At 39.8% G+C, this 27,383-nt stretch overlaps 1 protein-coding gene across 1 annotated transcript; it reads right to left on the reverse strand.

The window, feature by feature from the left end:
• Positions 1 to 27,383, reverse strand: LOC124287066 (neprilysin-11-like). The gene is made up of 6 exons (XM_046723543.1): positions 27,251 to 27,383; positions 19,955 to 20,029; positions 14,944 to 15,134; positions 9,837 to 9,869; positions 917 to 1,078; positions 1 to 131 (listed from the first exon to the last, which is right to left on the reverse strand). The coding sequence occupies exons 2-6, from the start codon at positions 20,026 to 20,028 to the stop codon at positions 1 to 3; spliced, it is 591 nt and encodes a 196-aa protein (XP_046579499.1). The 5' UTR covers position 20,029; positions 27,251 to 27,383.

The following is a 27,383-nucleotide window of genomic DNA, read 5'->3' on the forward strand; positions in this document are numbered from 1 at the left end:
TTATCTGATCACAGAACGATACAGGCGTTGAGTAGAAGTATACGCACCTAGGTCCATGCAGGACTTGTACATCGTCTTAGCTTCTTTAACAGAAGTGGCTTCTCCTTCGGCAAAGGGTGCTTCGAGCAGATCTGGAAGACAATGCAAATTGTAGACAAAAGCAGGAAAGAAAACAGCAGAATACAGGCTTCCACCATAAATTTTAAAAAATGTTTGAATCCGGAAAATGTATACTGTAAATACTCGTGAAATGCGTTTTCTGTAATATTTTACTAAATACAAAGAAAAATAAAAAGAAAAGAAGAAAAAAAAAAAAAAAAAAAAGCAGATCCAATATGACTTCGGAATAGAAGTCTGGTTTAACGGACAAAACGAGCACGATTTGATTTTAGTCAAGTATGTTGGATGTTCCGATCTTATTGCCGTGTATTTCAATTCAGTTCGCAGAGTGGTGATTCCTGGTTATCATGTCTTCTTCGTCAAGCTTCTATCACCAAGAAATGTTTGACCTACATACCCTGTGCCTCATCCTGGCGATGTTGCACATTTCACCCAAAGATCATCTTAGGAAGGTTTGGAATGATACCATATTGAAACTGGATTACCTATTCCACAAAACCACCTGCACAAGTCGTGATTTTCTATGAATGTTGCTTGATATTGCCCATATCATATACGTATTAACCATGAACAAGCTTACCTCAAAATTGGTTGCAGTTTGTAAGAAAATGCTAACGGATTAATCAGTCCGTGGTAAACAGTGACTGCGGATTTTTTTACATCACTGTGGTTGTCATGGCAACATGTTTCCTTGCTTCTTTTGAGTACATTTAGTCAAATATCACAGCTCTGAATGACTGCCACTGATTAAAATGAACCATCACAAACAATCTCTATTGTACAGCTAGGGCATTACTTTGCAGTTTGATGAGCAGACTGTCGTCGAGGTTGGTGAAGATGTTGTTGCTGGACTTGTCTTCAGCGATGATGTTCTTTTCCATCCAAGAACCGCAGGCGAAGTCATAGAAGTTGTCACAGGGTTCGGCGTTCATGTTCATCCTGCCCGTGAGACGAGCGGCTGGTGATAAGAAATTGGCTTCAAATATTATTCCCTTGTTTAAAATCGCTTGACCACGTGATCTGAACTCAATATCATAATGTTGTTTGTTTTGTTTGTTTGTTGTTTAACGCCGCACTCAGCAATATTTCAGATGTCTGGATCAGAAAATCCAGTGATCAACAGCATGAGCATCGATCTACCAAATTTGGGATACGATGGCATGTGTCAACCAAGTCACCCGATTCTATTACCGCCTCTTACGACAAGTATGGGTTGCTGGAGACTAATTCTAACCCGGATTTTCCCCGGTATTGTAATGTGAAAATATGGGAACATTTTAATTCTGAATTTTTCTATGTGAGGCTACCAGTTTTTTCCATGTCCCTCCCTGAACTGTGAGTTCGATCGGGCCGTTCGTTCCCTGGACAACAGTAAATTCTATTTTGATTTGTCACTACTAGTAGTATATAAGTAATCAGTTTCGGACATCAAAGCATTCCTAAGGAGAACAATAGCATTCCTAAGGAGAACAATAGCATTCCAGGGAGAACAATAGCATTTTTTAAGGAGTACTCCTACATACCAAAGGAGTTTTCAGGAGCACATTCCATAAATTCCAGGAGCTGTCCTTTGAACCCTTAACCCTATTGTATACAATGATAGCCTACACTATGGTTCTATACCAGCCGGTAAAGAGTTAAGTGACGTCTTTATTTAACATCATGACTCACGGAGATGGGAATGTGTATTGAAATGTTATGAATAGGAACCAAGCAAATTTGATATATTGAAATCATTGCTATTAAATTTGAAATGGGTGGAATGTTGGCCACCTACATCTTTTAAATATTTGTGTTGTTTGCCATTCCATTTATCGTGTCTTGTTAACCAACCAATCAGACAGCATGTGTACTCTACTACTCTACATCCAATCAGACAGCACAAGCACTACACTATAAGACATTTCAAATCAGTTATCATTGCTATCATAGACCAGAAGAGTTTTGGAAAAGCATTTCTGCTCGCAATCAATATGGCGCAGAAGGTGTTGGACATGAGACGTATAGGCTTCTCAACAGACCAGTTACTTACTAGTGTGTTTCAAGAAGTGAAGGATATTGTGAATACTCAGGTACATTTGCATGAAACTATGATGCGAACAAGTGAGTTGTACAAAACCACGTACACCGAGATGGCAGAGCGAATGAAGACCTTAGAAGAGAAACTGCCATCAGTATCGCCCGCTCTCTTGAGTTTGCTGTTGGATTACATGAAAATTGCTGCCACATCTGCCAACGAGAATTCAGAGAACGGAAAGCAAAATCTCCCATCGCATTTCTTCCTAAGGATAAGAAAACTAGAAAAGTGAAGGAGAACGAGAGACAACCAGTGGCAAAGAAGAGCAAAAGACCACAAAAGCAGAAGACCAAAAAAGGAGGTAGCCAGTCCAGCAATCACATCAAGGTAAGTGTAATCATTACGATAATTAATTATATTTGTTCTACCTAATTGTTTACAATGAAATAATTTTGTTTCTCAATTTATATCTTATATTTGTTTTCTTTATTGATAGGAGCGATGTCAGCGCTATTTCACCTACTGCAAAGCAGCCATCTCCATCACTCCTGATAGAACCTATAACACCTCCTACAGAACCTAACTTCAATGACTGGCTTCCAACAGAGTCCACCTTAAATGACTTGTGGTTGGATTACACACAACTCATGGAAGACATTGAACAGCAAGAGAAACAACACATGGAGATGAATGTCGCAGGTGATTTAACAGTGGAAGATCCATATGAAGAAGAGAAACTTACTCCTCTTCTTCGAAATTGTAGCATTTGTCGTCACAATAATATGCTGCGTCACGTGAGTTGCAATAGTGGACAAGTCCAGTGTCACGTGTGTTGTAATGAACTTATTGACTGTTTGTGTGACTATGATCCAGAGGGGATGATGGAAGACATGTTATCTCAAGATTTTGAAGGACATATCCTATCAGTGTAAATTCAGAGGTGTTTTAATCATGCTCTGTAACATGGTGATGATCATTATGTACTGTAACACACTTTTGTGAATTGTAATAGGGGATAGTGGTGGAATGAATAAATAATCAAACCATATGTGTTTTATGTTATATATATTGTTTAGTAAGTCACATTCTCCTCAGTACAACATGAGTTCCCAAAAGAAAAGCAGTGAGTTGAAACAGCAAAAAGCATTAGAAAAGTATTATTATGGCCATCACAATCCGGGCGCTTATTATGGACCCTCCAAACTGCGTGATGAATTGAAGAAAAAGAGTCACCATAGTATCAAGCTGAGGAAGGTGAAACGATTTGTGAACAACCAAGATGCTTATAGTTTACACAAACCAGTCAAACATAGATTTAAAGGATGAAGTAGGAACTGAATATCTCAATCTGGTGAAATCGGGAAATGTGAGACTTGAAATTGAATTCAAATCTGCTCTCACCAAAACTTTGAGTTGTGTCATCATGAGTGAAAGAAACTCTATCATAGAAATTGATAAGGCAAGGAATGTGTATATCAAGTAATCATCAACATGAAAGCCTCAGAATTGCAATGTGCCATACAGTGTGATTCAGTCTTAGAGAGACATGTCTTGGGAGTGTATGCTAAAGATACTTTACCCACACTCACACCTTCACTGTTGAAGAAAGGAGTGGGTGTCATTGTGAATACAGACAGCAGACAAAAGAGTGGTCGCCACTGGGTGGCTATGTATTTCAAAGGAAATAGAGCAGAACTGTTTGATAGTTTAGCAGAACCAGTTGATGCTGTATTTGATAGTTATCTAAAGTCTTATGTTAAATCTTACTTGCACAATGGTGAACGGTTACAATCTGTAGATTCAAATGTATGTGGCTTCTATTGTTTGTATTATCTCTTATGTAAATGTAAAACCAACTGGAGTTTTCATCACTTTCTTCATCAATTTGATGTAAGGAACTTTATATGGAATGACACTTTTGTATCTCAATATATTTGTCACTACTTCAAATACTGTACACCTTCTTGTTTCAGTTGTCAATGATGCTATTGATGTATGTGGAAAAAAAAATATATAAAAAGTAGTTTAGATCAAATAATGTTTTGTTGGGTATAAGAAAAATATACAAATGCAAATATCATTTGCAAAAATATCCTGCATAGTAAGAAAGTAGAATAATACTAAACTGAAGTATGTAATGACTGACATTTCACTCTTGCCTGCTGACGGATAAGACGTCCTTTTTCAACATGAGGAGAGCTTCTGGGGATATATTTGGCCCTACACCCATGTTCACAAAGTTTGGCAAGAGCAAGTCAACAAAAACACGTCAGAGAAAAATAATGGGATCGCTGAATAGACAGGTTACATCTAACAAGGAAAAAAGAAGGGCAACTGTGAAGGGCAAAAAGAAGACTGCACTGAAAATACAACCTGTGTCCAATATCATTATGAAACGGACTAAAGCTGCCTTGAAACGTAACATGGCTCAAAGGTATAAAAGAATGCTTCAGACCCTCTAATCACACACCTGTGTTACATCACTATGGAGCTTACTACCACCTGTCCAGACTGTGACAAGAGATTTACGCGAAAAGATAATTTACAAAGACATCAGAAGCAGATGCATATGCATGGATCAATTCAAGAGTTACATCCTCCTCTTCCTCAGGATAAACAACTTCCTTCTCCTCCTCCTCAGGATAAACATCTTTCTCCGCCTCAGGATAAACAACTTCCTCCTCCTCCTCCTCCTCCTCCTCAGGAGGAGCACAAGCAGCACGAACGATTCAAATTTCTGATTCCCTCCAATGGCATCATCGTCGGACCCAGTGGATGTGGAAAGTCGGTGTTTGTCTTCAACCTATTAAGACGTGGATTCATTCAACCTCTACCTGACTGTATAGTCTGGTGTTATACCGTGTGGCAACCTCTTTATGATAGCATTCTTCAAACTTTACCCCAAGTACGTTTTGTGAAAGGAATACCTTACAATATCGAAGATGAAAACTACTTTGATGCCCACAACCAGAACATGATGGTGTTGGATGATTTTCTGTCTGAAGCAAAGAACGATAAGCGGATTTCCGTCTGTTTACTCAAACCTCCCACCACAAAAATGTTATTATCTTTTTGCTATTGCAAAACCTCTTCCCAAGAGGTAAGGAATCTCGTGACATTGCTCTAAATTCACATTATGTAACACTTTTCAATTCACCAGTGGACAGACAGCAGGTGAAGTTATTTGCCAGAAGGATATTTCCTGACGACATTAGCAGATTTATGACTCTTTATGAAACGGCTGTTGAAACACCTTATGGACACCTAACAGTGGATCTCAAACCTAGTACAAGTGAAAAGAATAGACTCCATGTCAATCTCTTGAAAACCAACCTCAATACATCTGATCAACAGAGTGGTTTGCAACAAGAACAGGTAAAAGAGGTCTCTCCAGTATTAGACGTTCAGACAGCTTCCGACATTTGTGCTGATCACACATCCAAAGAAAGATCTCTTAGCTTTGACAACGACGTTGAAACAGCATCCATCTCGAGTGACGACACAGGACCTTTCACCATGGCCACTGCGTGTACCGACTGCGGCGTATTGATAGACAATATGCATGATCTACAGCGACATATCAAAACATGGTGTCCAGCAAACACCAGTTTGAAATCCAAGAGGAAACGTCTCAGATATGATAGTGACGACAACAGTGAAGGCGAGGAACAACTTCCTGTACAGAAAGGAGGAGGTTCTGCTGGAAAACAATGTCGTGGGAAGCCTTCAAGCACTGACATGGAGGAGTGGCAAAATGTGGGTTTACAACGCATCTGGAATCGTGTGTACAACATCAACCATGACGTGATGAAACTCAAAGGAAAAAGTACAGACAACAGGGTCGAACAGAAGATTGGATTGACAGAAAAATGAAACAGATATTGGGAAATGAATTGGCCAATAGCCTTAACAATGTCATAGAGTTCACTCAATACTTTAAACAGGCACCTCTATTTCAACCCAACCTAGACAGCCTGAGTGATATGGACCCTGGCACTGATCAATCTATCATCAAAAACAAGATAACCCGTTTCATGAAAACGATCATGAAAGACATTCTGACTCGTATAGATATGCCCGAAGTAGAAAGTGACAGTGAATCTGTCATGGCTGCCGATGACGATGATGATGATGATGATGATGATGAGGGTCAGCAAGAATAAAATCCTTGTCTTGCGTTACAACCCTTCAGTCGAGATTTTATCATCCCATAATAATGACACAGAAGAATCAGTCACCAAGCCGACATAAAGGAAGGAAGAGATGTGGACTTATCCACATATTAAAAACACAACCTGCCAAGAAGACAAAACAGTTTTCTCGAAATGACACCAACAGCTCCCTATCAAAGAAACACTTGGTCCTATACATCAGGAGAGCAGCCAAGTTGGGACCCCCAGGACACAAACATGTTTCTGTGGCATAAATGCCGCTAAACGATAGTCTTCTCTGTTCTATACCTGCTGTATCTGAGTTGTTTCATGTTTCATGTTAAGACTAAAACACAATACAAGCTTTAAAATCATTGAACCATCAAGATTGCTTTTTTTTCTTGTGAAAATCCCTTGAACCCTACACTTGTGAAGACTGACACCTTATGTTGTTAATAAAAGGTCTGTTACAATTTTTGTTTCGTTGTTTTAATTCATGTTTCTATGGTGTCATACACATTGTAAATATGTTTCAGCAATCCTATTGTTCAAAACAATATGATCTTGAACAGGCTGTTACTGACTGACTGAGTTTGGTTTTACGCCGCTTTTAGCAATATTCCAGCAACATCACGGCGGGGGACACCAGAAATGGGCTTCATACATTGTACCCATGTGGGGATTCGAACCCGGGTCTTCGGCGTGACGAGCCAACGCTTTAACCACTAGGCTACCCCACCGCCCCCGAACCCCCGAATATATATATTGCTGACACCAGTGTAATTGCCTTTTTACAAGACCGCCCCGCTCTGGATAGGGTGATCAAGTAGTAGCATAACCTTATATGGAAAGGTCTGCTACGCCATGTTTTGGCTGAATGAAGAGTCTAGGTTAATATAGCATTAGTGTATTAGCATCTGTCATCACGTCTAACCTTGATGTCATGCATACATTGCGTGTTTATGAGTGTTCATACTTTACATAACTACCGAGAGGTAACAACAAAGCAAGTTAAAGAAGCTTTGACCAAATAAACAGAAAAACCTAAAGTATTTACAAATGAAACTATTCCTACAATACATCCAGGTGGTGTTGTTGAACTCGAATTTTTCGTGTGAAGAAAACACAAAACGATTACAGCTTAGATAATTTCATATTTTGGCAAAATCCTGTTCTTCGAATTCTGCTATCTACCTAAAAAGCTCACAAACAGGTTGTTGACACACGGCATCTCTTTTCAATAGTGTCAAGTCGCAGCCCCCACACTAGTTAGTTGTGGCTCATGATCTATAATAACATCTCAACAATGACCACACAGTGAGCTTGTCACGTGAATACACATTCCTTTCTGTGTCAGCACTTCCCTATTTGGAAATGGCTACTACGTTTTTATACTATCCATTGTTTTGCTTTAATGAAGGCTGAGATGACTGAATGTATCAGTGCATGAGAACAATACACCCAACCATGACTTGGCTGACTTGTTACGTCATGCATATCTTTAGCTATTAATGACTGACTTACTGACTGAGTTTGGTTTTACGCCGCTTTTAGCAATATTCCAGCAACATCGCGGCGGGGGACACCAGAAATGGGCTTCACACATTGTACCCATGTGGGGATTCGAACCCGGGTCTTCGGCGTGACGAGCCAACGCTTTAACCACTAGGCTACCCCACCGCCCCTAGCTATTAATGAGTTACATACATACTAAATAACCTCCCACAGAAAACACATGAAACTAAATTTGACCTCAGTTTAATATAAAGGTTGTAGTTGATGAAGCATCAATAAAATAGTTTGTGGCACAACTATTTGAATACAATGCAATAATCAGATAACAGTGTAACGAGGTCGTATGGTATACTTTCTTATTTGTCTGCAAACAAAAAAGGTTTGCAAATCTTGATCGCGACATTTTTTATAGAATATGTGTACTGAAAATACAAAGGAATTGTAAGTCATCATATAGTGTGATATAAATCGTGACATTTTCTGAATAGCGTCTACCATTAAACATTCAAAATAAAGTGGTAAAACATTGAAGACATACGTGATTTAATTGGGTTTATTTTGTATAAGAATATCACAGGTACAGGTGAACGCACACATCTCTTCCTGGCCTGTGATTCAGCTGAATGATAAGCAGTTGTGTGAAACTATACCTATCCTTAAAAGCAAAGTGAAAAATGTAGTGTTATCAATTCAAGACCAGGAACGGTGTTTTTGCAAACCCCATGTTGTTCAGTTGAAGGTATGTAATTGAAACTTTGTACAAATTGTTAGAATTGATTGACTTTTAAGTAACATTTCTCATCCATTGAGCATTTGATATTTCATTTCTTGCAGAGAATAGTCTTAATTTTGACCTGCTTGTATACTGCAGAATTATATTCATATGCAGACATGTACAATGAGCTAGAAAAGGTGAGCTGTATTTCATACATTCTGTTAACCCTTTACCTGCTGGAGTAGAGAAATACTCAGTTGAAATTCAATACACATTCCAATCTCAGAGAGTTATGTTTGTTGCAGAATTACGGAAATCGGAAATGACCTTGTTTTGTGGAAGCATGACCCATATCGAATTCATGTAAGTTGGCTGTGTAATGATATCTTGCAGGGTTTTGTAAATAATTAATCTTTGCCGCAGGTACCATTAACCTTTATTTTTACTTAATTTTCACTAGTGAGTTTAAGCTGTTGATGGGTAGTATATCTTAGATTGAAAAAATTGCGATCCGCTGGAGTGTAGCGCCAAAACACAACTTTGAGGCGAGATGACCAACTTTCGACCCCACTTTAACGTGGACGGTTGCGTTTGGGTGAATATTTTCAATTTCAGTAACTGACATTCCAATCTGCGTGACTCACCAGGCTAAACCTTCCATTCATATTTACATATGTTTGTACTTCTTTTCAAACCAATTGATTTAAACAATATGTTATTTCCAAAGAAGCTATATGTACAAGGTTTGAACATTGATATTACATATAAAAGGAAATAGACTGCTGCATTTCTAGGTTGGAATTCTGATGGAATATAACGTTAGAAGTGTTGCATGCTTACAAGTTACACTAACAACTAGTCTCTGAAATGAACATATTTTACTGAAAAAAGTTCATAGTAAAAAAAAAATATAATGAAAAGGAGCCCTGAGACTTTCTTCATTTTCAGAAGCTGAGGAAATCTAGACTTGCCACATTTTCTAGACTTGCGTGGGCTTTCTTGGATATATTTGCTTCAGGGTCTGTACGACAGACTAGCTTACAAGTGTTAACAAATAAGATGTACTACTTAATGAACATATTACTTATGGTACCAAGCACTTATTGAAGCGGTTAGAATCAGCTATGAATTTATAGACATAAGCAACATTCCACCCATTTCAAATTTAATAGCAATGATTTCAATATATCAAATTTGATTGGTTCCTATTCATAACATTTCAATACACATTCCCATCTCCGTGAGTCATGATGTTAAATAAAGTCACTATTATCTAAGATTAATTAATATACTTCGATGAAATTGGTGACTTGCTTACCTGTGGCAACACATTCAGGTGTAAGGCAAACAGCTGAAACAAAAAGGTTATAAATTTTTAACTTTCATTTCTCAGTGTCGTATGGTCGATGACATAGCTTAACGCTTCATTCTAATTTCCCAGAGAAATTACCTCACGGGAACACTATGTGTGACGGGCATTGATCTAATGCTCGAATGTGCGCAAATGCGACATAAAAAATACAAATCATTAACCCTGAATGTCGTAATGTACTGTTTTTGATGTAGTGATTTTGAAATTGTGGTGTGATGTTAAAAGGATATGTAATTTTTTTATCAACACTATTGTTCATTTCAAAGCTATTAATATTTAGAAAGGTTCTTCGGTCCTGGGTCGTTTGAGGGGCAAAGTGGACATCGCCTCTATTCTGTATATCTTAATATATCTGTATAGTAATGAGGGGCGGTGAGGTAGCCTAGTGGTTAAAGCGTTCGCTCGCCACGCAGAAGACCCGGGTTCGATTCCCAACATGGGCACAATGTGTGAAGACCAATTCTGGTGCCCCCCGCCGCGATATTGTTGGAATATTGCTTAAAGCGGCGTAAAACCAAAACTCACTCACCCACTCTGTATAGTAATGGGACACGTAGTCTCCATAGTATGATTTGTATTTCTTTTTATATTCATAGTATGTATTTTAATACAGCGAGCTTAGTTGTACGCCGTTTTTAGCAATATTCAAGCAATATCACGGCGAAGGGACACCAGAGATGGGCTTGGCACATTGTACCCACGTTGGGAATCGAACCCGGGTCTTCGGCGTGACCACAACGCTACCTCACCACCCCATTAAAACAAAGTCACACAAGAATACAGAGTCTATACATATTCAAAGATTTCATTTTTCTCCTGAGTAGCAGAGCTGCCACATTTCCATGATACCAGCTATTCTGCTACACCTACGTTACTCCGGTGATATTTACGTTCTTAAGCTTCAAGCAGAACTGATTTCACACACCAAACAGATTGCGAAAACATTCTCAGAGGTCTTCAGAGTTATATGGACCGCCTCAGTGGTGTAGTGGTTAGAGCGTCCGCCCGGAGAGCGGAAGGTCGCGGGTTCGATCCCCGACGGCGTCATACCAAAAGACGTTAAACTATGGTACTTGCTGGTCCCCGCCTGGCGCTCGGCATTAATAGGTACAACAAGGACTGGACAGCTCGGAGTCAGTATAATGTGTCTGAGTGGGGTATTCATGCTTCACTGCGGCATGGTATCTCAGTGGGCTAGCACTATAAAACCAGCTTCAGTCTGGGCTAGTACAAGCAGCCGCACATACACATACACATACACATACACATACACATGCATGCACGTCGTCATATGAGCGAAATATTCTCAAGCACGACGTTAAACCCAATTTCACCTCACCTCACCTCTTCAGAGTTATGTCCCTTAGGTAATGTCATGTAATCGCATACAAACCCTGATTCCGATATTTGGATTGTCAGCACCAATCCCGTGATGACGGGTTGGTGCCTCTTATCTGGTAAACGTGTACCGTTTAACTCTTAAAGGAAACAATAAATCCGGCTGGTCAACGATCTGGTGCCAAATTTTGGACAAAGTGTAGACAACAAAATAAACACCTTGTGTCAAGCTAAGACAGCCCCGTGTATGATAAGGGCAATCATTAACCATCATAAAGTTTGAACTTAAAGACGCCCAAAGTGTAATTGAACAACATTTATCAAAATTACAGAGACTGCCTGTTCACTCGAGGCTGGGGCGGTGGGGTAACCTAGCGGTTAAAGCGTTGGCCAGTCACGCCGGGTTCGATTCCCTACATGGGTAAAATGTGTGAAGCCCATTTCTTGTGTTCCTCGCCGTGATGTTGCTGGAATCTTGCTAACAGCGGCGTAAAACCATACTCACTCACTCAAGGATAGTGAGTTTTTACGCGCCTAAGAACAATATGCGCCTGGGGCAAATAAGAAAATGAGCTTCACATACTATTCCCATGCTTGGAAACGAAGTTATAGGCGTGACATCTCAAGCGTTTTTACTGAAAGAAAACGTTCAAAACGACGGCACGTCGCTGATGTCTCAAGTCGCAAGGTCAAATAGCAACCTAGGGTTTAGTCATGATTACCATCTGTACTCCGCGATAGCACTGAAAAGGTGTCTTCAGTCCGTACGTATATTACCATTGCATAATCAAATGCAGGCAATATACCGACCGTTTCGGCGCTGCGGGCGACTATAAAACCCAAACCCTTATGAGACCCGACGTGATAATATTATGCACGTCCTATGTCTCAGTTAAGTACACTTTTATCGGCGGTTATACGGGTACGGAATATGGGTATAGATTACACGAATGCTCAGTGAGGGCCTGTGGTGACTATCAAACGTTTTGTTTGAGGATGCTAAAACATCAATCATGTCATAAGTGCAAGGCTTTTAAAGTCGCCATGTGATCAGACTCGGATCAGTTATGTGAAAAGAAATGAACCAGCATCTGTTATACCTCTACGACACTGGGGCTGTAAACGTCTGAATTTGCCCCAGAGATACATATCATAATTGCAAATTTGCATTTGGATACGTTTCTTGTTGCGTATCAATGTTGCGATCACAATTTTAGTACATGATGTTAAGAACTGGTGTTTTGTCTGTCTTTATTCGAGATTTGCTGTAATAATGGAAGGAACTTTGTCGCTCATTTTCGTGGTTCATATAGAATTCTTAATGCAGCTTTTAATATTCACATAAAATGTGGTTAAAAAATGACTTCAGTTTCAATCTGGTCTTGCGTTTATTGAAGTTTACGTGCGAGAAAGAACATACTGTTTGTTCAACAAAATGTAATTCACTGTCTTCACAGAGGGGGGGCGCGCTTCTGAATAAATTATATCTCAAGCGTATCGTTATTTACATATTGCTGCACATTTCGAAAAAAATATATTCAAATGATTATTTGTATTTTGAATTTGAGACATTAGTATTTATAAGGACACTGAAATTTGAATATAATCGTTATGCCATCTGAAGGAGACGGAGAGAATCATAGGGACGCAATGTCCTTGATTCAGAGAGTACATTAATTTTACATGAACGGGGTGGTGTACAGCATATATCTGATTACAAAAGTAAAGTGTTTTATTACAGCGTATTCTAAGCTGTGACAGTTATTTCTCCACCACACCCAAGAATGAAACACTTAAACCTAGACGCGCCAGTGTTCAGTAACATAACGTTACATATAAAATCATGTTTCTTGGACACATTTTTCTCAAGTGTTAGGTTTGTTTGTTTGTTTGTTTGTTGTTTAACGCCACACTCAGCAATATTCCACCTATATGGTGGCGGTCTGTAAATAATCCAGTCTGAACCAGACAATCCAGTGGTCAACAGAATGAACACGATCTACGCAACTGTGATGCGATGACATGGTTCAACCAAGTCAGCCAGCCTGGCCACCCGGTCCCGTTAGTCACCTCTGAGGTGTTAGGAAGAATATAGATAGAATTTCGTTATAATTGATATCGAAAACAAAAGGAATGAGGACAAAAACCTATGTACCTCCACCACCCAGAATAAGAATAAACACAACTCGGCTGTTTAACACAGCGTCAACCTCGTTTGTGTCTAATTTTGGACAACAGAATCTGCTTCTGAAATGTGTAAAAGCTTGAGTTGACTGACATATAAGATACAAAGTTAACATTTAACGTCGCTTTACTTCAGCCACATAGAGACAAGCTGGTCAAGAAACATTTCTATTTTTCAGCCCTAACTAGGGCTACGCAATATAACCGGTTTACCGGTATTTACCGGTTCAGACATGAAAACGATACGTATTGCAATACTCTGATCGAAAACCGGTATTTTGACTTGCATTCGGGGAAAACTTCGTAACACTCGGAAGTCTTCGGATATTTCCTTGTTTCATTTGTGCCAATATTATTTACATTTTTATTTTGTCAGGTTTAAAAGTTTTTATTAAAGCTTAATCAAGCATAGTGATGTTGTTGTGTTCATGCTTTATAAATCAAGCATTAACTCGATTATTAAGGGGTTTTTGCTTAAATAAACTTCTTACAATATATTGTAATTATACATATCGCAATACATGTTTTCGCATCGCAATATATCGCAATATGAACATTCTCTGCAATACCCACCCCTACCCCTAACTATCATCGCGTCGTGAAATTAATATACTGTAACGTTATAGATGTGTCTAGCACTGTTGAGTATCTTAGGGGCGGTGGGGTAGCCAAGTGGTTAAAGCGTTCGCTCGTCACGCCGAAGACCCGGGTTCGATTCCCCACATGGGCACAATGTGTTAAGCCCATTTCTGGTGTCCCCCCGCCGTGATATTGCTGGAATATTGCTAAAAGCGGCGTCAAACTAAACTCAGTCAGTCAGTCAGTCAGTCAGTTGAGTATCTTAATCAACACATTTGCCCTCAGGACTTACATGACAGAGTTGATCCATTGGGCACAACTCATACTTGATAGTTAGTTCGCTTGTTGTTTAAAGCCACATTCAGCAATATTCCAGCAGTCTGTAAATAATCGAGTCTGGGCCAGACCATCGAGTGATCAACAGCATGAAAATCGATCTACTCAATTGGGATGCGATGACATGTTTCAACCAAGACAGTGAGCCTGATCACCCGATCTCGTTGGTCGCCTCTTACGACAAGCATACTGGATTGAGGCAAGTTGATAGTCAAGGAAGGTGTGTGTAATGAATGTTTTCTACGATTTAGTGCAATTGGAGACATTTCCATTTCATAATACATTTTGGGTTGTTCCCCCCGAAAACTGTCAAGATAAAAATATACCCTTCTATCTGTAATTTGAGTCATGGCAACGGCATATGAATCTATCTGGAATGAAATGTATTGTTATATAATAAGAGTGAGTGAGTGAGTTTGGTTTTACGCCGATTGTAGCAAAATTCCAGCAATATCACGGCGGATGACACCAGAAATGGGCTTCACACATTGTACCATGTGGGGAATCGAACCCGGGTCTTCGGCGTGACAAGCGAACGCTTTAACCACAAGGCTACCCCACCGCCCCGCTAGTGAATGAGAAACGTATTTATTTTAGCCTCGAAGATTTAGTTTACCTGGTTCAGGCGCTGGAGACGTCATCGGCATTACGTGTGCGTCTTCGTCAGTGGCAGCATTGTTCCGCTCGACAGCTAGCACGACGACCACGACGAGGAGGATAACGGCAGCGAGGAAGCACAGCACGATCAGAGCCACCATCTTCTTCTCCAGGCTCGACCGCCGACTCCACCAACTCCCTTTGTCAAATCTATTGAATAAACAAATGAATTAAGTTAAGGTAGCCTCTATCTTGTTTGGGGCGTTGGGGTAGAGGTTAAAGCGTTCGCTCGTCACGCCCAAGATCCGAGATCGATTCCCCACATGGGTACAATGTGTGAAACCCATTTCTGATGTCCCCTGCCGTGATATTGCTGGAATATTGCTAAAACGGTGTAAAACCATACTCACTCACTTACTCCATCTTGTTTACCATTTGGTGCTTTGACAATGTTTCCAAGTTTGTCAGTGCTCGTGCATTTCACGTGAAAAATATACGCTTAAGATCTTCCCAGAATAAGTTGGCGCGTCCTGATGTAATTGAAATACTGTTTAAACCAGCGTTAAACCGAAATCATTGCCACAGTCCCTTATGAAGGCGACACGGTGTTCTGAAGCCGAAATGCTGTGTAGGCAAGCGTTAAAGAATTCAGTGTGTCGAATCCCAGTTTGGTGCTGATAAACAAAGCGGCGTAAAACCATAGATTACTCACTCAACCTTTTTCTTATAGTACGCTCTTACTCCTTGTTCTCAAACAGTTGTAAGATAGACATAACACCACAGGGGTGTGTCACGCTTAGAAACAGCGTTAGAAAGACATATAGGTATATAGACCCTACCCTAGTACTATTTCCTTTTATATAGTACTAGGGTAGGGTCTATATACCTATATGTCTTTCTAACGCTGTTTCTAAGCATGACACGCCCCTGTGCATAACACCACGAATGACGTCATCCGTCTCCATGCCAACTAAATCTTGTCGTTACCAGAATACGTAAAAGAAAAAACAACAACTGGATGTTAATTTGAAGATAGAAAAAGTCGAAATAAATATGTTAAGCTGATAATATATTCTTGTTGAAAGGCGCTCTCTCAAATATATTATTGAAGAAATTTTAAAGATCTCATGCGAGATCATCAGCCATTCAGGGTGCGTTTTCTAATTATGGTCATGTCTTCTAGTCGCAAGTGAGAAGGCTTCCTGCTGTCACGCCACAATGTACATCATCGCATTAGCCAGACACCAATCCTTAATGTCATTGTTAAAATATATTATACATACCCCGGTGTTTACAACCTATTCCAAATGGCGCTACTTAACTCGTTCTATACCACATCAAGGACATTTTTAAGTCAATTTCAATTCCTAACAATTATGCGCAACACGAACCAAATGTAACCATTAGCTCACTGAACCATACAATAGACCTCGGAGTTGTCATTCAGAAAATATGCGTACCGCAATCAGCGCAGTGTACTCTATTCCCATCCGTCTAAGTGTGTGTTGTGTGTGAGTGGGAATTGTGCTCACAGCAAAGACAGACAGATAACACGTGGGCATGTATACTGAGAGAAACAACTAAAGGAACGCAGGGAAATACAAGTGTTCCTGTAATATTTTCCAGTTTCCATCACCGGCTTTGAATACCGCTGTTGGAGGAAATCTGAGAATGAATAAAGGACCACTGAAATTAAGTGGTGTTACCTTATTTGTTTCCCTCAGTATATATGATTTTAGTTTAAACATACTCCGTTGGAGTATCATGAGTCGGGAGGTTGTTGTTTTATTATTTATTCTCATCTTAATTAGACTTTCCCGTACCTCCATGAGCCTTTTGTACCATTAACTTTGATGTGTTTTCTTCACATACTTAATGACATTCCAGCTTCCTGTATGGTTGTTCATCCATAGCCGGATCCACGTGTTCCTGGCACAAACACAATGATATGTCCACACAGGATATGGTATTGTATACAAACACCGTCCCGTGCCATTCCCATCTAACACAGAGCAGTGAAGCCCATGGTTATGAACGACGGTATCATAGAGGCCTTCGCGTGCCTGTCTATATAGATAACTGTCGTTGACGTCAGTCCGCGGTACGTATACCAAGTCTCTCTCTCACTGTCCCTGGACAATGACATTTTGTCCTTTCGTCCAGCCCGTACTAATGCCCGAGGCTTCCCAACCTCCCCAAAGAGATACTTTGTGCTATGACAGTGACAATGAGAGATTGTGACGCTCCTTCCGAAACGAGTGAGTGAGTGAGTTTAGTTTTACGCCCCTTTTAGCAATATTCCAGCAATATCAAGGTAGGGGACACCAGAAATGGGCTTCACACATTGCACCCATGTGGGGAATCGAACCCGGGTCTTCGGCGTGACGAGCGAACGATTTTAACCCACCGCTCCGTTCATCAGTGTACACAGTATCCTGTTGAAAGATTATATTCCAATAACCTTGCTTGCAAAAATGCAACCCTGATATTTTAATGTCATACTGGCAGAACATTATTTCAGTCTGTTTCTTACTTTTTTATAAAGTGTGAGAAGGGTATGTACATTTAAATATTAGATTATAATTAAATGGTATCAAAGATAGCGGCCAGCTAAACTGACCAGCTAGCTATAGTATGTGTCCTTCATATTTGAGAATGTAAGAATGTCCTGATACTCTTCAAACAGTCACCTTCTCAGGTGCCAGTGTGCTCCTATTGACACACTTTGTGATAAGTGTTTATGCTAGACTTTCGGGTATCGGATTCCTTGCTCACCTTAATCCCAGAGGATACCTCGAACATAATTGGGTGCCGTTGAACAAAGCGATCTTAGGGTTAAGGTGACCGTAATTCCCATACTTTAACATGGACTTACGACTGTCGTAGCGCTAAGGTGACCGTAACTCCCATACCTTAACATAGACTTACTACTGTCGTAGCGCTGAAATGACCGTAACTCCCATACCTTAACATAGACTTACTACTGTCGTAGCGCTGAAATGACCGTAACTCCCATACCTTAACATAGACTTACTACTGTCGTAGCGCTGAAATGACCGTAACTCCCATACCCCTTAACATAGACTTACTACTGTCGTAGCGCTGAAATGACCGTAACTCCCATACCTTAACATAGACTTACTACTGTCGTAGCGCTGAAATGACCGTAACTCCCATACCTTAACATAGACTTACTACTGTCGTAGCGCTGAAATGACCGTAACTCCCATACCTTAACATAGACTTACTACTGTCGTAGCGCTGAAATGACCGTAACTCCCATACCTTAACATAGACTTACTACTGTCGTAGCGCTGAAATGACCGTAACTCCCATACCTTAACATAGACTTACTACTGTCGTAGCGCTGAAATGACCGTAACTCCCATACCTTAACATAGACTTACTACTGTCGTAGCGCTGAAATGACCGTAACTCCTTAACATACCTTAACATATGACTCCCATACCTTAACATAGACTTGTCGTAGCGCTGAAATGACCGTAACTCCCATACCTTAACATAGACTTACTACTGCCGTAGCGCTGAAATGACCGTAACTCTCATACCTTAACATAGACTTACTACTGTCGTAGCGCTGAAATGACCGTAACTCCCATACCTTAACATAGACTTACTACTGCCGTAGCGCTGAAATGACCGTAACTCTCATACCTTAACATAGACTTACTACTGTCGTAGCGCTGAAATGACCGTAACTCCCATACCTTAACATAGACTTACGACTTTCGTAGCGCTAAGTTTTGTAACGGTTTTGTTCAACAGCACCCTTGAAGGATGCCCCAAGTAGTGTTGCTAGTTTCACTAGTTCAGGTGCCTATCACACTTCACATGTACAATCTGACAGTATTAAAGATGTTACTATATCTCAAAATGATTTAATTAACCACGAAAAAGATTTTCTCTCAAATTGGCCGATATGTTATATGAAACAGTGGAAATTGGGAGCCCTGGCCATTTGAACGTTTTGGTAAATCTGCTGACACAACTGTTTTTATGTAAATTAATCGTACTGACAAAGATTATGCATATTAACCAAGGATATATTGTTCCAGTTCCCATATGGCGGAACCATTATGTACAACGTCTGTATGTGGTTGGAGAACTGGCTCCAGGCAATCGATGGTTGTCTCCCTTTAAGACTCACATTTCAAACTGCCGTTATATATTGGTGCCATGTTAAAACATTCCCTTGCTCCGCGGGGTTGAATACAGAGATGTATTCACATCACGAGCCAAGACCTGAGGCGTCTATATTTAACACAGGTCATTTTCAATTTGTCATGATGCGTTTCATCAGCAGACATCAGAAACTGTTTTGTTTACTATGTCCATTGTATGTGTCTTGTGTATGTCCATTAATCTTGGTTCAACCACTAGAACCACGGTTATGACGAATACCCTTCGCTTGTAACGAAGTGACGGATATAACGAACGAGGGGTTGGGGGAGCCCACTTTCTTTATGTTTTAGTCGCAATGCGTCTAACAAACTACATTCATAACGAACTAAAATTGGTAGTCCTTTTGAGTTCGTTACGCCGAAGATATTGTAATTCATATCCGAGTTCGATTCCCCACATTGATACAATATATGAAGCCCATTTCTGGCCTCCTCCGCCGTGGTATTACTGGAATATTGTTCAAAGCGGCGTAAAACTAGACTCGTTCACGCTCTCTTACCCGTGCTGTTTTTGGTCCTTTTGTAAGGACTAGCATTGCATTGTCGTTCTTACGTGATAGACCCGTGAAGATCCAGGGTAGAATTGGTCTTCAGCAACCCATGCTTACAAAAGACGACTATGCTTGTCGTAAGAGGCGACTATCGGGATCATGTGGTCAGGCTCGCTTACTTGGTTGACACATGTCATCGGTTCCCAATTGCGCAGATCGATGTTCATGATATTGATCACTGGATTGTCTGGTCCAGACTCGATTATTTACAGACCGCAGCCATATAGCTGGAATATTGCTGAGTGCAGCGTAAAACTAAACTCACTCACTCACTTACGTGATAGATTCTGGATACAGAACATGTTTACTTCCGGTGACGCTTTGGAGACTTCCGGCCTTACTTCCGTCCATTCTGAAAAATAGAATAGATAGACATTGTGAAGACATGATTTGATTGAAAGGATTATCACCACGGGAATATGTCGTCTCTTCATTCTAATCTAATGCAAAACCTGGATCCATTCGCCACCAGAGATTCGTTCCGGAAGTAGGGCGGTGGGGTAGCCTAGCAGTGAAAGCGTTCGCTCGTCACGTTGAAGACCCGGGTTCGATTCCCCACATGGGTACAATGTGTAAAGCCCATTTCTGGTGTCCTCCACCGTTATGGTGCTTGAATATTGCTAAAAGGGGCGTAAAACCAAACTCACTCACTCACTCACTCGTTTCGGAAGGAGCGTCACAATCTCTCATTGTCACTGTCATAGCACAAAGTATTTCTTGGAGGTGGTTGGGAAGCCTTGGGGTTAAAGCGTTCGCTCGTCACGCAGAAGACCCGGGTTCGATTCCCCACATGAGTACAATGTGTGAAGCCCATTTCTGGTGTCCCCGCCGTAATATTACTGGAATATTGCTAAAAGCAGCGTAAAACTAAACTCACTCACTCATAATTTGGGCACTGCCTGGGGTGCCATGTTATTGGAATCGGGCCCAAAATAAGGCTATTGATGCGAAAGGATTCAGAGCGGGAAAATGACACAATTCCCTGAAAAATATTCAAGTTATATCCCGGCCCGTCAGCTTCATATGGGAGAAAAACCCGATGTAACGTCTGTCCTGGGCGTTTACCACTTTTGAAATCAAGGAGCATACATGGTGCTTACAAACATACAAACAATCAGAGAAAGCCTGCTTACGCGTTAGGCATTTTTTGAATACCAACACAAACTACAGTTAACAAAGAATATTGCATTCAAGCCCGGAGACACACTGAAATGAGTACCATACAAATCTGTAACACAATGGATCATGTTGGTGTCACATGTTCGCATAGACACGTCTGGCCTTTTGGGCTGCTCTAGGTCTGGTGACCACTCACGTTCACCTTGACAATGAGTACTCTTAATCGTGTGGACGTGCTGGATATTACTGGCACAGATTATCCTCAGAAGCTACACTGACTGACGAAAGGGCCACAAGAGGTGAAGTTGAAAGTGGTTTAACGTCTCGTTCCAGTTGGGGGACTATTGTACAGGGGGACTGGGGTGGGGACTGGGGGTCTGTTTTTACTGAACTGTCTGACCGAAAAGAGTATAAACTTTTTGTTTATGTTTTCTGCCTAGTATAGTTTTGATTCGATGATTTTTTTTTGTCAAATAAATTTTAATTCAAATGCGCACTTTCGTTTTCTCAGCTGCTCAACGGGAGTTATAGTGCTAACCTACTAAGACGTCTGTAAAGAACTCGCCAAGCCAAGGGCCCGGTTCGATTTTCCACATGGGTAACATTAGACTAAAGCTTAATCTCTGAATATATCATTTTGATTGTAAGAAATAAACCCATTTAAATTATAAATTAGCCAGACACCAGAGATTCAGAACCTGAGGAAATCTAGACTTGCTTCATTTAGGGCTTTAGCATTGCAGAGAGGGCTTGGGAGTAGGGAAAATAATGTGGTTCAAGGACTGTGAGACAGAATAGGGTTAAATGTGTGAAGCCCATTTCTGGCGTTCCCTGTCGTATAATAGCTGAAAAAACGTACTCACTGACGTTAAGACGGATGCCAGACTGAGATACAGTAGGTCTTTTATCCCCTTTTAAGCCGAGCGTCAGGTATTGTGACAGGTACCCTCTAATGTATTTTGGTGTTACGCACTCAAGAGATCGAACAGCCGACCGTCCACTCTCAGGGTGATGTCAAGACCAAAGCCTCCCGAAGTTGGCGTCACATGACCCATGTGGGAATCGAACTCAGATCTTAAACGTGACGAACGAGATCTGAAACAACCAGGCTACCCCGCCGTTCCTTTAATTGTGTTAGAATTACCGACATAAACAGTGGATTATTGTCCTATGTTTAGTGTATTTAATAAAAAAAACTAGTCAAAACGCGACCCAACAGCTCGGAGGTTCATGTGTTGACATAGGGCGGTGGGTGCCCAGCTGTTAAAACGTCATGCCGAAGACCCTGGTTCGATTCCCCATATGGGTATAATGTGTGAACCCCATTCCTGGTTCCCCCGCCGTGACATTTCCCGGATTAGCTTTTTGATTTTTGTTTTGTTTTACGCCGCAGCCCAGCTGTATCATTCTGGTGTTTGGGCAATGCATCCTGCGCCAGAAAAACCTCGGGTTTATCAACATCATGAGCATCGATCTACCCAATTGGTAAACGATGACATTTGATCAACCAAGACTGCCTTTTACGAAGGCGAGGTGAAATGGGGGTTTAACGTCGTACTTGAGAATATTTCGCTCATATGACGACGGGCATGTGTGTGTATGTATGAGTGGCTGCTTGTACTAGCCTAGACTTCAGCTGGTTTTATAGTGCTAGCTCACTGAGATACCATGTCGCAGTTAAGCATGAATACCCCACACATTATACTGACTCCGAGCCGACCAGTCCTTGTTGTACCCATTTATGCGCCAGGCAGGGACCAACAAGTATCATATTTAAACGTCGTTTGGTTTGACGCGGCCGGGGATCGGACCCACGACCTTCCGCTCTCCGGGCGGACGCTCAAACCACTACACCACAGAGGCGGTCGCCTTGTACGAAAAGCAAGGGTTCCTGATCACCAATTCTAACCCAGATTTTCACAGGTTACAAGGCTCAAGCTGAACCTCATGGACTTTTAAATGTTTAAACGTAAAAGCTGAAAACTTCAACCTATGTCCTCAGACTCCTCAATACACAATAATACAGCATGGGCCTGCATTAATCGTATGCCTTTCATGAATACCCTTGCCCTATTTGTCATGGGTTTTGTTGGATGCATGTGTTTAGGGTCTGAATACCAAACGAAGCCACGGTTGCAAACAGGATCCTGAACATTTGCCATACTGGAATGGAAATATAGTACCATGGTTAATATAGGCGCTGTGTCTGTCGGCAGACTTGACATCTGTACACCGTGTGTACCAACACGCACAAAGGCTGTACGCCTCACCATACACTAATGGTTTGGATACGCGTCACACCATGACGGTTAGATGAAAAGCGTTACCTATTGACGCGCTAGGTCCTGAATAATGTTATCTGTTGAGGAATACTTCATATTTTGGCTTCAATTTAATCCATTCACCCTCATCCATGTACACTAAACGCCAAATGAAGCGTTACCCTCCTTCCTTAATGACGGAGGTACCTATCTTCAATTGGCGTTGTGATGCGTGGACGTCCACTTCTTGGTCTGTCTACGGTGACTCCAGTCTAAAGCCCTGAATAAGTTTTATAACCGTGATACGGTGGCATCTGAGGGCGTTGGCAACAGCATTGTATGTCGAGCCCATCTGCACCATTACAGTGGCTTTTTCTCTCTCTCTTCAGCTGTTAATCGTGGCATTTTTCTCGTACTTAATTACTTTCTCTCTCTTCATACCCTATAGAATCATTCTACATGTGAAATGGATGCAAATACTGCTTGAATATTGCTGCGTTTTGGTATATGATATTGCTATGTGTAAACAGAAAATGGAAAAATGTTACTTTGCAAGCAACAATGTTAACAAAGGTCATTGAAAAAGTTCCTAAAAAAAATTTCACAATATCAAAGACACGTTTTACTTGTTTTCACTAATGCAAATCTGCAGGAAATGTTTTAAGAAACTGAAATCATAGGAATGATTATTTTACAATTTTACACATTCTACAACAGTTGTTTCTTGTTTTAATAGTTGAAAAATGGTGACTTTAAATGGTTTATCTTTGTCCCAAAGCAGAATTTTATTTCAACCTTTCTTTTGGACATCCAAATTTCTGTTATTGGTTTATTTCGGCATGGACGAAAATGGGACAATTTAATTCTTCTGAAAAAGATGCATTTCACCTAAATATGAATGCATTTGAGAATTTATTTTCGTGATTTGCATAAAGCTGTGTTGTTAAGCTTTCTTATGAACTACCTTCTACCATATCTTTGATAGTTTTTAAGGAATGTATAAAGGTAGGAGGGTAACGTTTCTTTTGGCGTCTAGTGTATAATGTAATCGAGTAACAATAACCATATGTTACTGTAATTACAATAACCCACATCAGGAACGATATGAGTAAGTGAGTGAGTTTGGTTTTACGCCACTTTTAGCAATATTCCAGCAACATCACGGCGGGGAACATCAGAAATTGACTTCACACATTGTACCCATGTGGGAATTGACCCGGGTCTTCGGCCTGGGGTGGGTGGGGTTTTCTTATAGTTTATTCTATAGCCACCTTGAATCACGAGTGTATATCTATTCGCTTCTATATGAAGCTTTTGTGTCAAGCCCGGTCATGGATGAGGAACTCCGGAATGCCTGCTGACCACAGGTTAGTGGTTTGATGGCGGTTTTATTACAAAACAAATTCTTCCAGATGACTACATCATCTGCAAATGCGCTTGAGCATATCAAAAGCCGGGTTTAGCCCTAAGGTTTAATGGCGAGCCTTGTACAATCTGTGAGGTTGGGGTAATGATGTAAAGTGAAATGAATCTGTTGAGAATTGCCCCGAGGAAGAATAAATCTTCAGAGATGGAATAAATCTACAGTCGTGTAATGAAACCTCTAGCAATGCCAATGTTACTTTAGTTGTACAATGAGCAAAGAAACCTTTGGGAACAGGTTTAATCTGTTACACAAATTACGTAACTCCGTTACTGTTACTTCATCTGTTACCTTATCTGTTATTATATCTGTTACTTAATATGCTCCTGTAATAGTTACTTTATAGGTTACTTTAACCGTACTTTATGTGTTACTTCATCTGTTACATAATATGCTACTGTAACAGTTACTTTATGTGTTACTTCATCTGTTACATAATATGTTACTATAACAGTTATTTTATGTGTTACTTCATCTGCTACATAATATGCTATTGTAACAGTTACTTTATGTGTTACTTCATCTGTTACATAATATGTTACTGTAACAGTTATTTTATGTGTTACTTCATCTGCTACATAATATGCTATTGTAACAGTTACTTTATATGTTACTTCATCTCTTACATAATATGCTACTATAACAGTTATTTTATGTTACTTCATCTGCTACATAATATGCTACTGTAACAGTTATTTTATGTGTTACTTCATCTGCTACATAATATGCTACTAAAACAGTTATTTTATGTGTTACTTCATCTGCTACATAATATGCTATTGTAACAGTTACTTTATGTGTTACTTCATCTGTTACATAATATGTTACTGTAACAGTTATTTTATGTGTTACTTCATCTGCTACATAATATGCTATTGTAACAGTTACTTTATATGTTACTTCATCTCTTACATAATATGCTACTATAACAGTTATTTTATGTTACTTCATCTGCTACATAATATGCTACTGTAACAGTTACTTTATGTGTTACTTCATCTGCTACATAATATGCTACTGTAACAGTTATTTTATATGTTACTTCATCTCTTACATAATATGCTACTGTAACAGTTATTTTATGTGTTACTTCATCTCTTACATAATATGCTACTGTAACAGTTATTTTATATGTTACTTCATCTCTTACATAATATGCTATTGTAACAGTTACTTTATATGTTACTTCATCTGCTACATAATATGCTACTGTAACAGTTATTTTATATGTTACTTCATCTGTTACATAATATGCTACTGTAACAGTTACTTTATATGTTACTTCATCTCTTACATAATATGCTACTGTAACAGTTATTTTATGTTACTTCATCTGTTACATAATATGCTACTGTAACAGTTATTTTATGTGTTACTTCATCTGCTACATAATATGCTACTGTAACAGTTACTTTATGTGTTACTTCATCTGTTTTTCGTGTGGACAAAATGTTCTTCGTGTGGACTCTATACTGCGAGTAAATCGCCTACCATTTGTAATGGCTGTTCTCATTCATCAGATTCGTTTGACAACTATGCGAAAAATAATAAAAGAAATATATCCACTTCAACAATTAGCCCGTGTCCTGAAATGGCTCGTACAAAACGACTTATCGATGGAAGAAGCCTCAACATCTAACAATGTCGAAAGGAATGACACCGCAGATAACAACTTAATATTTCAACTAAAAATATATACTGTCAGGCAAAAGAAAAGAAACATACGAAAATTGGATATAACCCAAAACGTAGAAACGCCATCAAACGTTACTTGACTGAAAACAGTCAGCCGAAACATTGGACTAAAACTAAAACTTAGAAACGCTATCAAACGTTACTTGGCTTAAAACAGTCAGCCGAAACATTGGATTAAAACTAAAACTTAGAAACGTCATCAAACATTACTTGACTGAAAACAGTCAGCCGAAACATTGGATTAAAACTAAAACTTAGAAACGTCATCAAACATTACTTGACTGAAAACAGTCAGCCGAAACATTGGATTAAAACTAAAACTTAGAAACGCCATCAAACATTACTTGACTGAAAACAATTAGCCGAAACATTGGATTAAAACTAAAACTTAGAAACGTCATCAAACATTACTTGACTGAAAACAGTCAGCCGAAACATTGGATTAAAACTAAAACTTAGAAACGTCATCAAACATTACTTGACTGAAAACAGTCAGCCGAAACATTGGATTAAAACTAAAACTTAGAAACGTCATCAAACATTACTTGACTGAAAACAGTCAGCCGAAACATTGGATTAAAACTAAAACTTAGAAACGTCATCAAACATTACTTGACTGAAAACAATTAGCCGAAACATTGGATTAAAACTAAAACTTAGGAACGTCATCAAACATTACTTGACTGAAAACAGTCAGCCGAAACATTGGATTAAAACTAAAACTTAGAAACGTCATCAAACATTACTTGACTGAAAACAATTAGCCGAAACATTGGATTAAAACTAAAACTTAGGACGTCATCAAACATTACTTGACTGAAAACAGTCAGCCGAAACATTGGATTAAAACTAAAACTTAGAAACGTCATCAAACATTACTTGACTGAAAACAGTCAGCCGAAACATTGGATTAAAACTAAAACTTAGGAACGCCATCAAACATTACTTGACTTAAAACAGTCAGCCGAAACATTGCAAACTTAAGGTCGAAACCACTAAGATATCCGCACCTTAAACATAACCATTTACTTTTGTCCAATTGTAAAGTTGAATCAAACAAGGCTATCCTACCTACCTTCCCTCTGTTGTAGCTAGGACGTGTGAAATCACCTACTCCGTCTAGCTCCTTGTCTCAACACCGTGTCGATGATATGACATCTCCTTCTACCCGAGTGGGCTAAATATCTGGTGTTCAGTCGCTCGCTACG

This window comes from Haliotis rubra, unplaced genomic scaffold, assembly GCF_003918875.1.
Source record: "Haliotis rubra isolate DU_JTF1 unplaced genomic scaffold, ASM391887v1 Scf4, whole genome shotgun sequence".
In the NCBI taxonomy this organism is placed as follows: Eukaryota; Metazoa; Mollusca; class Gastropoda; order Lepetellida; family Haliotidae; genus Haliotis; species Haliotis rubra.